Genomic DNA, 16,452 nt, shown 5'->3' with positions numbered 1-16,452 from the left:
AGTCACATTAAGTAGCATCAAAATCATTTTAGGGTTGAGGGTCAGTACAGCATGAGGAACTGTATCAAAACATTAGGAAGGTTGAAGACCACTGCATTAGAGACTTCTCTTTTCTCAGCTGTAAACCTACAGTTTTCTAGGGGTCTCACCAGAAACCCTGTTTACACTAAATGATATAACCCCCTTGCATGGCTCTTATTTATCCTTAAAGTTCCATTCAAGGGATCTTGGGAGTCACCTTATAATCTCATTATCAAAACAAGAGACAAGTGGAAGAAAAATAAAGGTTTCTAAAAGCCATTTGCAATGGATGTAACTTGATAGCCCCCGTCTGGCTAACGATTAAACACCGCGGTTCCTGAGAAGCCCACATCCACCTTGTGCATGTCTTCCTCTTTCCATGAGTCTCTCTTGACTCCTCTGTTTAGGAGCTACACTCAGAAGGTCTTTTGGTAAATCACGGCTCACCGAGACGTGCATCCCCACGCTTAGCTGTGCTTTCATTCATTTCCTGAATGTCTTCTACTCTTAGTAAAAACCTCAATTCTGTTTCACCCTGGCTAGCCCTAAAACTTGTTTTGTATGTGTGTGTCAAAGCCACAAGCTCAGAGTTTGACTGAGTTGAAGTCCCTAAGCGATTCCGGGAACTCCTCCGACCTCCAAGGGTAAGAGTGGGGAATTGTGTTCCTGTCTCCTTACTATGACAAATACCAATAATAATGTTCCATTATTTATTTCAAATCCTTGAACAAAACTGGGAGTAAAAAATGTTTAGGAATCAGAAGACTGAGCATTTCCAATATTTAGTGTACCTTCCCCAGAGTATTACACAACTTACCTGATCTGAACGTCTGTACATCCTTCATTCCTGCTGTTTTGTTCAGAACAGGATCCGGCTTTTTGATGCTAGGCTGGATGGGTTTGGAGAAGTTAAATTGTTAAAAGTAATTTGTTAAATTGTTAAATATACATTTAAGAAATATATATTTCATAACATGTAGTTAAAATTCATGATGAAAATATTATTATACCTCCATGACTGGGTACTTCCTGAGGGTCTCTAAAAAGCAAAAGGGAAATTATATGTAATTAAAAATCTGGTACACCAACTGTCTATTTATGCAGTTACTATGGAGCCAAACCCTCATGCTGCATCTGAAAATGATCAACCCTGCCACCCTCCTCTGCTTAGACCAGCAACATGTCAGAAATATATTCAATAAGGAACAAGAGGGTAAGTTTGACAAAACATGCAGGAAGGACTCAAAGTGAGGAGTTTCCAACGACTGTAAGTAAAACAGAACCGGGTATTTGCCAATGTCAGCATGCTGATGAGCAGACAGAAACGTGACCATTAGTTAGAGGACCAAGTTACAACTGTGACGATTATTTCAGAGACGATGGCAAAAGCGTGTCTTAATGCAGCACACCAGGATGGCTTATGAGATTATTCTACAAGCATTTATCACGTTCTTCAACTCACCCTGTAATTTAGAAAGTACAAAGATGGGACAATAGTTCACTTGAAAGTACAATTCACTTCTCAACAGGGAAAATTTTCTAAATTGACTAGGTTGGATATATACTTGTAGAATAATAATTAATAAAAATACCAGTTTTTTCCATACCCTTGTGGGCTACTGGAATGCCTACATTTCTTGATTCCTCTAGTTTAGCCATCTTAAAGTTTCTTGATCCACTCATGCAAGAAGGTATATAAGTCACATCTAAGAAATAATGTATGTGTTTTTAATATTAAATGATTATCAAAAGGAAAAAGTAAACTGAGTTGTCAGATATTAGCATCATAGATATTAATAAACTTTTATTTCAAAGTTGGTTTAATATTTAAATTAGTAATTAAGAGATGAACCATATTGGCGCACACCTTTAATCCCAGTACTCAGGAGGCAGAAGCAAGCAGAGCTCTGTGAGCTCAAGGCCAGCTTGGTTTACAGAGCGAGTTCCAGTATAGGCTACACAGAGAAACCCTGTCTCAAAAAAAAAAAAAAAAAAAAAAAAGAATTGAACCATAATTCTGTGCTTTTAAACCAATTTGCTTTGGCTGTTAACTATGTTAGTCTTTAACAGATTTTCATGAAACATCTATTTCACCAGAAATGAGCTATCTGGAAAGATAGCAAAGGCTTCCATAATTAATTACTCTAATCCAACTAATGCATTAGTGAGACCCGATGCTTGCTAGGTATTCAGAGGACAGCTGGGTGGCTGCGGTAAATCAAATGCTAACACCACTTTCTACCTCCAGCAACATCCGAAGCACAATAACCTAACGTGTCTGCCAACGTACTGACACCGCCACGAGTTCCCTAGCATTCTCTCTTCATCAGCTCCAACATAAACGTGCTCCTTCCTCCATCTCCAGGGGATCCCACACCCTCACACAGACATACATGCAGGCAAAACACCAGTGACCATAAAATAAAAATTCCTAAGGTCAAAATTCAGTATGTTGATAAAACATGGAACCTGGCTCTCTGGTATTAAAATATGGCATTCTAAAAACACTCATCTACTCTTTGTAACATTCACAGAAAACTGGCCTACATTTACTGAATGAGTCATTTGGGACTCGGTGACTCAATTAGATCCAAATGTTAAATCTGGCAGCTTTCTCACTGGATAAGGTGACCAACATAAAAAAGTAGGAAATTTTCCATTAAGAATGATTCCCTCATTCTGTGGGCTATCTGCTTGTTCTGTTAATAGGTTCTTTTGCTATGCAGAAACTTGACTCCATGAAGCCCCTCTAGTGGTATCTGGCTGGGGCTTTTCCCTGTGCTGCTAAAGTCCTATTTAAACTTCTTACTCAATTCAAAAGTATTCAAAGGTTTTCTGTCTTTGCTTGGACAGCTTTTGTTTTTGTTTTTTCAAAAGAGGGCCTCACTGGGTAGTCCTGTCCTGGAACTCACCATGTACCTCAGGCTGGCCTCGAACTCTCAGAGATCTGTCTGCCTCTGCCTCTGAGTACTGGGGCTAAAGGCATCGGTCACCATGCCTGATTTCCCTTGTGTTTCCTCTTAGAAATCTTAGAATTTAAGGGTTTGTTTTAAGGCCTTTGATGCTCATCTTAAACCGACTCTGTACAGAGAGAGGCACAAATCTAATCTCACTCTTCTGCAGGCAGGCATAGAGTTCTATCAACACCATTTGTTAAAAGGTCTCTTTTCCCATTGCACGTTTTAGACTTTGTTGAAGATTAGGTGACCATAGTCTGCTGGTCTACCTCTGGGTCTTCTAGTCTGCTCAACTGCTCACATGCACGTTTTTATGCCAGGAGGTCTGCCTTGAGCATTCTAGCTCTATAGTATAGTTTGAGACCAGAGATTGTGAAACCTCCAGCTGCATTACAATTCCTTGGGGTTGCTTTGGTTATTTGTGGTATTTTATGGTTCCTTATTAAGTTCTTAGATTTTTTTCTATGTTAGTAAAATATGACATGGGGTTTTTGATGGTTATTGCACTAAATCTGTAGGTTAATTTTGGTCACCTTGTCATTTTCATGATATTAATAATGCCAGTCCAGGAGCATGGAAGTTCTTTCCATCATCTGGCATCTCCTTGGGTTTCGTTCGTCAAAGTCTTGACATTCTCATTAGAAAGGCCTTTCACATCTTTGGTTAGGTATGTTCCAGGTATACTTAATTCTTCTAAGCTATTATAAATGGGATATTTTTCTTAATTTCTTTTTCTGAGTGTATACTGCTAGTATATATGAAGGTTACTTTACCAACTACTTCAAAAAGAGGGCTAATACTGAGAATTTACAAAGAACTGCAGAAGTTAAACACCAAGGAAACAAAACTACCAACCAACATACGGGCTAATAAAATGGATAGTTTTCAAAAGAAATAAAAATAGCTAATAACTTTTTGAAAGTCTTGAATATCCCTAGTCATCAGGGACATCTAAATTAAACTACTCAGATTCCACTTCATCCCAATCAACATGACTGACATCAAGAAGTTGGAGAGGCTGGGTGGTGGTGGCACACGCCTTTAATCCCAGCACTCAGGAGGCAGAGGCAGGAGGATCTCTGTGAGTTTGAGGCCAGCCTGGACTACAAGAGCTAGTTCCAGGACAGGTTCCAAAGCTACAGATGAAGCCCTGCCTCAAAAAACAAAAAAGAAAGAAAGAAAGAGGGAGAGAGAGAGAGAGAGAGAGAGAGAGAGAGAGAGAGAGAGAACAGAGAGGATGAGTGCACTGCTGAACCCTCAGCAAGAAGCTTCTTCGTGCAGAAGATGGGAATTAGCACAGAGACCTAGAACTGGACAGTGTGCAGAGTGAGAGATCTTGGAGCACTCAGCCCTAAGTGGGATGTCTTTATCAAGTCCTTACTTTCAAGGCTCAGAGGCCTGTGCAGAAGAGGAGCTGGAAAGATTCTAAAAGCCAGAGGTGGTGGATGACTCCAAGGGAAACAATGTCTTCCAGACGCAATAGGGCTGGCAGACATATGAACCCACAGAACTTGGAGAACATGCACAAAACACGCACATGTTCAAGTAAGACAAGATCCCAGAACAAAGAAGAAGAGGACACAAAGTCCCACCCCTAACCAAGAGCTGTTTGCAATCGATGCCTGCTGGGAGAGGAAAATCAGTTTTCTCCAATGGAGTGTCACCGGTACATCAACCACACTCCAGGGCAGGCTCCATGCTCAGGAATAGTTGGCCAACACAAAACAGATTCCATGGTTTTTGTACTATTGTTTGTTGGCTGGTTTTTGTTTTATTTTTGAAGAACATGAAGTTGAGTGGGTAAAAAGGGTAGGAAAGGATATGACCAAAAAATATAGCATATGAATAAAATTTCAGCCACTAAATAAGATGAATATTCTTAAATTACACTAGGAGATATCATATACATAAAAAGAAACTCTCAAAGAATTAAAAGTAGCTGGGCGGTGGTGGCGCACGCCTTTAATCCCAGCACTCGGGAGGCAGAGGCAGGCGGATCTCTGTGAGTTCGAGGCCAGCCTGGTCTACAAGAGCGAGAAGCCCTGTCTCGAAAATCCAAAAAAAAAAAAAAAGAATTAAAAAGTATTTAAAAATAAAAATGAAAGAAATAGACACAATTATTAAGAGACTTTTAAACATGGTAATTTAAAACTCAGAATTGTTTATCATCTTTTCAAAGTGAGCTTCCAGGGGAGAAGAAATTTGTAGAACGAGAGCTAAAAAAGGCAGCTCCATCAATGGGAAAGATATCATCCAGTCTAGAAAGGGAGGACTCCACAAGGTACTGGGACCAACCTCCTGCACTCAAACCATGACACAAACTCTTATCTCCCCTCCAACTTGTGCCACCCCGGAAGAGCACATCCAGAGAACTGCAGCTGGGTGACATTCATCCCAGCGACACTGGCAACTGTCTGCCTCAAGTAACTGACTTAAAACCCTTGTAACAAAAATTCTCTCACTTTTTATGCTTCTTAAATAATTAACATTTAGGTATTAATTTTATTGATATATTCATAAATGGCAAAAATGTTAGTTTTGGCTTTAGTAAAGTCACACTGAAGACATGATGTCCTTCCTTTAATCAAGATTTTGCAATGTCTGTCTACGTACTCAGACATACTAAATTACTTAAAGAAAGTCTTACATGTTTAGAGACTCCACTTTTATCACTATCTTCTAACAAGAACTCTTGCATTATTTACTATAAATTATACTTTTTAAATTAAATAATATTCCTATTATTAAACTATACTTTTTAAATTAAATAATATTCCTGTATTACCAAGTGACTCCTGTTGATATTCCATTTATTTCCCTTCCTACAGATAAAATAAGAAGATTTGGCTCTTCCTATGAAACCTATGAAATCTTAATGTATGAGTTCTAACTCTGCCTCTTATATCTGGTACACAAAAATAGACGATTTTGGTAGAGGGAAATTAAAAGTCAAACAATATTGTCATTTGCTTTCTTTTATAATGTGACTTTTCACTTGGCTACTCAAACTAAAATGTAGTATAATACCAAGATAATCGGACAGATGAAGTAATTATCCCCAAATAATTATGAGGCAGGAGGAGACGACGTAGCGGTTAAGAGCACTTACTCCTCTTCTTCTAGAGATGCTCTCCTGCTACTCATCCTCATCTTTACACGATTCTAGAAGTGCATCTTCCCAGGACCACAGGACATCAAAGTATAATTGACTTTCCATGCAGAAATCGAGATGGTTGGCCAACTGGGAGAACTGTCAACCAGTGTTCTCAGGGGAGCAGTCTCGTTTCTGTTAAAGATTCCTGCGACTGAAAGCCACAACCCCTGACATCACAGGTCAGAACCAAATCATCTCGGGCTATCATCAGCACTCTCAACGGCCATTCCAGCCTCACCTCGGGGTCTGACCCGAGTCCTCGGTCAACATGGGAAAGTATGAACACATGTTACAGAAAAAAGCCACGCTATGTTACACACTTCACGAGGCTGACCGAGTGCACTAATTAGAGAGAACTGGGATGATGCAGGTCCAGAGCCCCCAAACAGTCAGCTGTTTATCATCCGTCTCTGTTTCTGGCCCATCATCCCTGTGACCACCAAGGACACTCCTTTTTGAAATGTACAGACCCATAGATTCCACCAACTCAAAGGCTGAGAACATTATTAAACACCATCTGATGCCTGGAACAGAGACTTTCTATAACCCATTCCCCTGATATCTCTACCCATGTACTATGGGGGGTGGATGTGTGTGTGTGTGTGTGTGTGTATGGTGGGTACGTGTGTGGTGGAGAGGGAGAGGGAGGGAAGAGAGGACTGAGTACATGTGTCTGCAGGAACACATAGAGGCCATGGCTGTTCAGATATTGTCCATTGTGGGCTTTTTTTTTTTTTTTTTTTTTTGGTGGAAGTGGTTCTTGGTGTTTTTGAGACAGAATCTCTCATTGACTTGGTACTTTCTGAGCAGGTGAGGCTGGCTAATCAGCGAACTCTACAGATCTGCCTGTGTTTGCCTTCCCAGCCCTGAATTACAAGCAAATGCCACCTTTTTTTTTGGGGGGGGGGGGATTAGATTATTTTATTAATGTGTGTTGTGAGGTTTAAATGCAGGTCCTCAAGCTTGCACAGCAAACACAGAAGCAGAGGCAGCTTCTATCAAGTAGTTTTGTTTGTTTGTTTTGAGACAGGGTTTCTCTGTCAGGACAGCCCTGGCTGTCCTGGAACTAGTTCTTGTAGACCAGGCAGGCCTCGAACTCACAGAGATCTGCCTGCCTCTGCTGGGATTAAAGGTACGTGCCACCACCTGCAAATGCCATTTTCACCTACAGGCTTACTGAACTTCCCCCACCCATCATGAAGCACACCCTTCTTGCATCATCTGTCCTCACACTTGCTGCTGTCCTTGTCTTCAGTGCTCTTCCCCTCAAGCTTGGGCACAGTTTCCAGTGAACTAAAGTGCAGTGCGGGGTGCAGCTCTTAGCAACACTCCCAGTACTCTGCTGCTGGACCTTGGGAATTCATACACAACTTACCACTGCTTCCTCCTACGGACTCAGCTGACAACACATGATACTCTAAATAGAGACCTGTCAAATGGCTTTAAATAAAGCAGTTCTTACCTTCTACCTGTCCGTGTACTCTTGTCTGTCCTGTCGGATCTGCAGCACCATAGAAACGATCCACACCTTTCAGTGAAACACTGTCAGAGATACTCTGTGGAAGCAGATATCAAAATGAGTTGCATACGGATTTCTTAATAGTTTTCTAAAATAGTTCAATTTCCTGTTTAAACAGAAAAATAAGACAGCATGCACTCATAAGAAACATGCCAGTAAACGAAACTCTCTAAATTTGCTCTCTAGATCAAACCTAACTTTGCTCTGCATCTATGAAGGAAAGCATGAAAGATCAGAAGAACATATTCATAAAAATATTAATTTATTTTCATGTTTCAATGAGCAACTAAGCTCAGAATACTTAACATTACTTCTTATTCTTCATGCAATGTAAGGGGATGATTTAAGAAAACAGACATTTTAAGACAGCATGAAACACTTAAAATATACCCAATGGTAGAAGTTTAAAGTAAACTAAGAAACCTGGCACACGTGGTAAGAGACTCCAGAGTGTGCCACACTGGTTACACACAGAGTGTGCCACGCTGGTTACACACAGAGTGTGCCACGCTGGTTACACACAGAGCACGGTAGAAGCTCCTATATTTAGGTAAAGGAAGCTTAGAAAAATCTAAGAATTTTTGTGTAAAATTTTTACTGCCAGCAAAAATGACTGAATAAAAACAATAAAAACCTTTTGTTTGTATAAGTAAAAGCCAAAAAAAATCAGATGTAGAATATGACCCCTTCTCAATCAAAAAGGAACTTCTAAAATATGCAGCAAGCTTTGATAAGAAAGGATATAAAATATTTAAGTGTTTAAAATGTGCCAGGGAATTGTTTTGTATATATTGTGTGTATGTGGATATCATACTTCGTGCTTCTGAATCATCTCAGGACATTTAGAGCAAATGATGAACAAATGTGATCCACTGTTCTTTGGAACGTTCTGGACTCTCATGGGCTGGCTGCTGCTTCCATCCTCTAGGTGGGAGTCTAAATGCCATTCTGAGAAAGCACCCTAGTAAGGCCACCTCCACTCCGCCTGAAATCCAAACTCCCTCCTACTTTCTTTATACGAAGCAGTTAGACTGACTTACAATATGTCATTTGGTCCTCTGTTCTATCGTTACTTGAGCACTGAGCCCTCATTTGCAATATTCAGCATCTAACTGCCTCGGACGTAACATAACTCAGCCACAGAAACGTATTCACGGGCGAAGCATTCAAGATCTCATTAGAAAGACCGCATGCATGGAACCACTAGATGCTTCTCGGTTATCTCAACTAATGGCTTATTGAGATTTACCATTTCCAGACTGGAAATGTGTCTGCCCCTTCTACCTTCCCTTTCTTTAATAGACACTACTTCTCCACTGTAGGAAACTGGCCCTCGGTGTCCATCTCGTTTTGAAGAGCACTCGGATCTTGCTGCTACATATTTGCAGACACCTGTTACACCTCACAAGATGTTTATCTCCTCACCACACCTGCGCACCACACGTCTTTATGGCACAACAAAGTCACTGATGTTCAGAAAGGTTAATTTCCCCACCCCCCAAATTCTATAAATATTAAATGCCAGAACTATGTATGAACACGTCTTGGCTGTGGTGATTCCAGTGTCACTACACTTCCAAGCCGGCCCCAACTCGTTGTATGGTGGTGTCATTACAACTGGCAATCATTACTGATATTTATGTTACTTCAAGCATGGATCCTACACTGAACTCAATGCACTTCACTTCTGAAAATGATTTAAATATATTAAAGAAGTTAAATTAAGACAAATTTAAACGAAATCTCTGTAACCCCACAGTTACGTTCATTCTCTCCCTTCTCCTGACTTACAGTTTCCAGTCTCATTTGCTATCCTTTTAGGGTTCAGAAGTAAGAACTTAAGAGCTCATGTTCCCTTTTGGATCCTATGGCACTTGCACACCCCACATCTATCACAGCACCTTGCAGGTCACAGGTTCAAATGATTTTTTAATTTTTAACTTAAACTTAACCCAAAGTTGTTCCTTCTGACTTCTACATTATTAAACGAGTCACACAAACTAGCAAAATTGTACTATGAGCCGCACGCGGTAGCTAACTGTTATCTATAGGTTAACATGGGAGGAAACAGCCCTCAAAGGCATCATGTAGACGAGAAAGCAAGCATCTTATGTTTCCTTGTCAGTACCTCAGAATCCCAAGGTGATTCTTCATCTTCATCTTCTCCTAATCCTAACGCAGTCATCATTTCTGTAAAATGTGGTCACACATACATTAATGAGAATATTTATCACTAATTTCTTTCTTTTCTTTTGCTTTCTTTCTTTTCTTTTTTTTTTTTTCAAGACAGGGTTTCTCTGTGTAGCTCGGGCTGTCCATCCTGGAACTCACTTTGTAGACCAGGCTGGTCTTGAACTCACAGAGATCCACCTGCCTCTGCCTCCTGAGTCCTGGGACTAAAGGTGTGTGCCACCACTGCCTAGCTTATCACTGAATTCTAAACAGATGCATATTTACCTATTTTCATAAAATTACAGTAGAGATAATAGCAAAAAGGAATTTCAGTGGATTGAAGCAGTTTCAGAAAGAACTGGTAGCAGCAAAAAATTAAAAAAAAGAAAAAGGAACAAAAAGCAAGAGAAAACTATTAAGAAGAAATGGATACTATTTCTGGATGTAGAACTAATGCTTTTTATAGCAGTGTTAAAACATGGAAAGTGTTTTAAGTATTCACCAACTCACCACTTTTATTACTTTTGTGCCAACCACTGGCATAGGCTAAATTGCTATGGTTTGGTTGTTCTTGTGAAGCCCTTTCAACAATATTAGCACCGTTTTCTTGTGAAGCACTTTCGACAATCTCAGCACCGTTTTCTTGTGAAGTACTTTCAACAATATCAGTATCATTTTCTTGTGAAGCACTTTCAACAATATCAGTACCATTTTCTTCCCTTCCAATTGCAGGCTCAGTTGCTCCTTCCTGTGGGGAAAACATCCAACATCAGTATTTCAGTGCAATTTACAGGGGCCTATTTACTGTTTAGTGAAAACGGCAGATCACAGTAAGATAAAGGTCGGAGCCTTCAGTCTGAGCTGTACCAAATGAAGTGTAGAGTACATGGCCGGCAGACCCGCAGAGTGCTTTAAGAACAGCATATGGGGCTGGAGAGAGGGCTCCGCAGGTGAGAGCACCTGCTGTGTTTCTGAGGGCACAGCTATAACTCCCAACACCACATGGTAGCTCAGAACCATATAAGTAAATCCAGGTCCAGGGCTCCTGATGCTTCTGGTCTACATGCATCTATACATGTGGTAAAATGCTCATATAAATAAATCTTAAGAAAAGAATATGAACCAATAATTATATGAAAAGAGAAAGGATCCCTCCCCCTCCAATCCCATCTAATCAAAAGGGATTCCTGAGCTTTAAAGATAAAACAATCTACATACCACTGGCTCAGGTGACGGACAGGACGGAGAAGAGGTCCGGACTCCGGCTGATGTTCCAGGACCAATTTCAACTGCATCTTCATGTTCACTGTTGGAATTACTATTGTCAAACAGGCTACTATTTTCTAGGTTCTCAATGCCACATTTTGTTTCTATTACCAAAAAAAAAAAAGAAAAGAAAAGATAGAAATATTTACCTTTAAATCAAGAATAGCACAAAAATAGGCCATCTTCAAATGACTTACGGTTTTTCTTGGACTGCTGAGCAGCTGCCCACAGCTCTGTTAAGTTAATTTTGGGGACATTCTAGAAAAACAAAAATAATTTCAAAAATAACATATAATAAAAACAAAACAATTATAATATTCACTCTTACTATCTGGTTTATTATGAAGAATATATTTCTGAATCCTTCAGATAGATTTAAATATTAATTCTTCCATTTACTAACCTAGAAACCTCTACTGCATAAAGATCATGGGATAGGAATATCACCAAAATTTTAATTTCCTTAAACCTGATTATTAAATATTTTTTGATAATCTTTAGTGTATTACTTACATGAAAATAACCTAGAACAAAAATTTATTCACAATTTAGAGTACTTCTGAAAACATTATCATTTAAAAAATTTAAAATACTTTGAATATACCGCCATGACTTATATTTACATGAATTACTCCTAGAGGAGAAACCATTAAGGCTTATTTTTCTGCAGTTCATGGGCAAACCGTGTAGTTATTCTACCCTGTGTGCCAAGAAGCAAAATGCAAATTATTATATATATATTTAGCTCTTTCTAAGAGAGAAGGGGAAAAAAGAATAAATATTTTTTGAGAGGCAAAGACTGACAGAGCCACACATAGCAACTAAAGAGACAGATGCGACTAAATATGCCAACAATGAAGAAAAAAGACACCTAAGACATGTGACATGTGTTCTGAAGGAAGAGTTTATGTTGGGAATAAGTCATATTAAAAGAGTAAGGGAGGCTGGGCGGTGGTGACACACACCTTTCGTCTCAGCACTCAGGGCAGAGGCAGGCAGCTCTCTGTGAGTTCAAGGCCAGACTGGTCTACAGAGCACAGAGCAAGTTCCAGGGCAGGCTCCAAAGGTACAACAGAGAAACCCTGTCTCAAAAAGAAAACAAAACAAAACACACCACCAACAACAACAAGGTAAGGGAGGGACAGAAAGAGTAAATGAGGGAGGAAAAATATAGAATGAGTTTAAGTGAAGAAGAAAAGAGAAAAGCTTGTCTTAATTAGGGTTACTATTGCTGTGACGGAACAGCATGACCAAAGCCAGTTGGGGAGGAAAGCGTTTATTTGGTTTTCCCTTCCATATCTGTTCATTATGAAGGAAGTCAGGAAAGAAACACAAATAGGGCGGAGACCAGAAGGCAGGAGCTAATGCACAGGCCGTGGAGGAGTACTGCTTACTGGCTTGCTCCTCATGGCTTGCTCAGACTGCTTTCTTATAGAACCCAGGAATGGTTCCATCTACAATCGACTGGGCCCTCCCCCATCAATCACTAATTTAAAAAATGCCTTATATCCTGACCTTATGGAGGCATTTTCTCAATTGAGGTTTGCTGTGAAACAATGGTGTGTACCCTGTCAATTGTATTTTAATAAAACGCTGATTGGCCAGTAGTCAGGCAGGAAGTATAGGTGGGGTGACCAGACAGGAAGAGGTGGGGCAACAAGAATTCTGGGAAGAAGGAAGTTTCAGTCTGCAGTTGTCACCCAGACAGAGAGGAAGCCACACACAGAGCAAGCAAAATGTGACTGCCTTGCCGAAAAAGGTACCAAGCCACATGGCTAACACAGACAAGAATTATGGGCTAATATAAGTTATAAGAATGAATTAATAAGAAGCATGAGCTACTAGGCCAACCAGTTTATAATTAATGTAGACCTCTGTGTATTTCTTTGGGACTGAACGGCTGCAGGACTGGGTGGGACGGAAAGCTCCATCAACAGAGGTTCCCTCCTTTCAGACAACACTGGCCTGCATCAAGTTGACATGAAACTATCCAGCACAACATAAGCCTGAGATTTGTAAAGAAGTATGAAAGCCTTGATTCATAGTACATCCCTACTAATGATTTGTAATTACATTTTGTAGACATTACTATAAAGAAAAGATTAATTCTGTGTTATAAAATAATGCTTTATTAGTCAATCATGGTTGTCTAACATCACCTGAGAGATATAACATCATTACAAGATAAAGTAAATGCGCAAAAAACAATGCCCCATTAATGTCCTACTTGGAGAACGATTTGCTAATCAAAGTTCAATGGGTAATATATAGCTTCAAAAATATATTATTTAATCCAATATGGGTAGGTCTCAAAATAATCTTAGGATATTTTAATCATCTCATTCATAATTGAAATCCACAATTTCAGGATGGCAGACATACACTGATGCCTTCTTCCTTTCCATGATATCTCTTTAATCTGTTTTTGGTTTTGCTTTTTGTTTTGTTTTTTTTTTTACATGACACATTTCCTCAGTGTAGCTCACAAGAATTTATATCTAAACATCAAAAGGGAACATGTTTTTAGAAATTCAATAGACTTTATGTTTTTATATATGATATTTTCTCAATACAATGCACCTGAATTTACATTAAAAGGGAATATAAAGGTAGGCCATATTTCTAGAAATTCAATAGACTTTATTTGGGGTAGAACATCTACTCCTCAAGTATACAGATAAAATCCGGAGTGAAAAAAGTGAGACAACCCTTTCAACATAGACTGTAATAAACAGATTTAAATTAGTGTATTTTTACAATTTCTGGTATTAGGTCATTTATATGCAGATTAAGAATAGAAAAAGAGAAAAAGATCACCTAAAATCTATATTATACAGCTAGGCAGTGAATGTGCATGCCACTAATCACAGCACTCGGGAAGTAAAGACAGGAGGATCTCTGTGAGTTCGAGGCCAGTCTGGTCTACAGAGTTTCAGGATATCCAAGGCTACACAAAGAAACCCTGTCTTGAAAAACAAACAAACCAACAAAAACCAAAAACTCTATCATACTAAGAGGTGTCCAAGGAAAAAGAGAAACAGAAACTTCATGCTGTGTGTTTACAGTTTTGAATGTAAAGGTACCACAGAGGGTCCATGATTTATTATACTATCTGGGCCCATCAGAGATTAATTTGGGTATATTATAAAAGTCACAGTCATATTAATTTACAAATTATATCAAGGTACATTTATGAAAGTAATTTTTATTCAATCTCATGTTTTCTGTACTGCAGGAAGTCTTCCATGATGGAATTTTCCTGTCACTGTGGATTTTCCAGCTCACTCACTTTTCTAGTCTCTACCTCCTCAAGAAACAGTCCTTGATATTCATCACAATTAAAAAAAAAAAGCAATTCAGTTAGTCATTGATAGACACTGATAAGACAGTGATAGGTCACCACTAAATTTAAGAGCAAACACTCAACAAAACCAAACCATTATTTTCACAAAACTGCATTTTACCTTGGTATCAAAACTGTAGTCATCCTCATCTGATGAAGGCCAAGAATCAGCAGGATCAGGTTTGTGAGAAGACCTTAGGACAATATCCAATAAAATTCTAAGTCAAGTTCTTAAAAGAAATCTAGGAACAAATCAGTGGCATCATCGATGTCTGCTATCACTTTTGTCTCCAGAACATAAGGGAATCTGACATCCCAAAGCATGGACAAACCCTGCCTTCCCTGCTCAAACACTCAGTGCGGAAAAAGGAATGGCGGCCTTGTACTCAGCCTGGAAACCGTCACACCAGGTCTGATGGCCATGCCTACAATCACAACGCGCAGCGGACTGCCACAAGCTGAAGGCCAGTGTGGTTTACATGGAGAGCTGCAGGCTGAGGAGGGCTATGCGGTAAGACCTAGGATCTGAGAGCTTCCAGGACCTTAAAACAGTACAGGGAATCCCAAGAAATACTTAAAGGGTTTGAAAATTAAGTTACTTAAGTACAAGCTAATATTGTTGGCAATATATATTCTAGAGATTAAAACACTAAAAACTATAAAAATCCAATTGTTTTTCCCAAATAGGTCATGTCTTACTTGATTAAGTACACAGAAACAATCAATCCATTGAAAACCATCATAGGTACTGACATATTGTACCTTTTACTTCCTTATGAAGAACCTAAATATCTTTATTCCTACAAAAGGTCCCTTTTCTGCAAGGCTCAATGGCAATTTTCTTTTTTCTTTTTTTTCCTTTTTTTTTTTTTTTTTTTGGTTTTTCGAGACAGGGTTTCTCTGTAGCTTTGGAGCCTGTCCTGGAACTAGCTCTTGTAGACCAGGCTGGTCTCGAACTCACAGAGATCCACCTGCCTCTGCCTCCCGAGTGCTGGAATTAAAGGCGTGCGCCACCACCGCCCGGCGCTCAATGGCAATTTTCAACCTTTAAACCTTTACCTTGCAAAGGCACAGATCCTGAGACAAGGAAGGGCTCAAAGGCAGCAGGCAGCAACTCTGTCTTCCTACGAATAACATCGCTGTCACCTGCCACCAACCTAGAAAGAGCTCATGACTGACTGTGCTTCTGGTTAATTCTGCTGTGGCTCACCATAAGGACATCAGTGAGCAGGGAAGAGGCACAGAGGAGGGGACACATGCACTTCCAGGCTGGTACTGAGGGCGCTAGACTGCCTTCTGTGAGTGGGGGGCGCTAGACTGCCTTCTGTGAGTGGGGGGCGCTAGACTGCCTTCTGTGAGTGGGGGGCGCTAGACTGCCTTCTGTGAGTGGGGGGCGCTAGACTGCCTTCTGTGAGTGGGGGGCGCTAGACTGCCTTCTGTGAGTGGGGGGCGCTAGACTGCCTTCTGTGAGTGGGGGGCGCGAGACTGCCTTCTGTGAGTGGGGGGCGCGAGACTGCCTTCTGTGAGTGGGGAGCGCTAGACTGCCTTCTGTGAGTGGGGGGCGCTAGACTGCCTTCTGTGAGTGGGGGGCGCTAGACTGCCTTCTGTGAGTGGGGGGCGCTAGACTGCCTTCTGTGAGTGGGGGTGACGGCAGGTGTGGAGCCACATTCCTGCCTGCTAAAGGACGGACTACCCAGGAGCTCAAACTAGATCTAACAATTTTCAGCAGAAACCTAAGTTTCCTTGAGATTCTGAAATTCTAGAGGTTTTCACTTTGTCTAAAGAGTATCAGGAATACTTAGCTGACAAAAAGAAAATGGGAAAAAAGAATTTATTTTATTTGAAAAAAATTAGGCCACAGAGAAACCCTGTCTCGAAAAACAAAAAAAAAAAAAAAAAAAGAAAGAAAAAAAAATTAGTTATGAAAATTAAATACAAGTTAAAAACAGTTAAAGAAATAAGAGATGAAGCCGGGTGGTGGTGGCGCACGCCTTTAATCCCAGCACTTGGGAGGCAGAGG

At 40.1% G+C, this 16,452-nt stretch overlaps 1 protein-coding gene across 2 annotated transcripts in view; it reads right to left on the bottom strand.

The window, feature by feature from the left end:
- LOC130877791 (ankyrin repeat domain-containing protein 26-like) overlaps positions 1 to 16,452 on the bottom strand; it is a 77,397-nt gene that overhangs the window by 45,629 nt on the left and 15,316 nt on the right. For both annotated transcript variants that reach the window (XM_057775378.1, XM_057775368.1), the window contains exons 7-15: positions 14,554 to 14,626; positions 11,287 to 11,347; positions 11,042 to 11,193; positions 10,334 to 10,571; positions 9,780 to 9,841; positions 7,595 to 7,688; positions 1,629 to 1,727; positions 1,032 to 1,060; positions 839 to 911 (exon numbers count right to left, since the gene is read on the bottom strand). In XM_057775378.1, coding sequence (XP_057631361.1) covers positions 839 to 911; positions 1,032 to 1,060; positions 1,629 to 1,727; positions 7,595 to 7,688; positions 9,780 to 9,841; positions 10,334 to 10,571; positions 11,042 to 11,193; positions 11,287 to 11,347; positions 14,554 to 14,626 — 881 coding nt within the window. The remainder of the gene's footprint in view (positions 1 to 838; positions 912 to 1,031; positions 1,061 to 1,628; positions 1,728 to 7,594; positions 7,689 to 9,779; positions 9,842 to 10,333; positions 10,572 to 11,041; positions 11,194 to 11,286; positions 11,348 to 14,553; positions 14,627 to 16,452) is intronic.

This window comes from Chionomys nivalis, chromosome 1, assembly GCF_950005125.1.
Source record: "Chionomys nivalis chromosome 1, mChiNiv1.1, whole genome shotgun sequence".
In the NCBI taxonomy this organism is placed as follows: Eukaryota; Metazoa; Chordata; class Mammalia; order Rodentia; family Cricetidae; genus Chionomys; species Chionomys nivalis.
The sequence above is the reverse complement of the archived record's forward strand: the minus strand, read 5'-3'. Positions and strand labels throughout refer to the sequence as shown.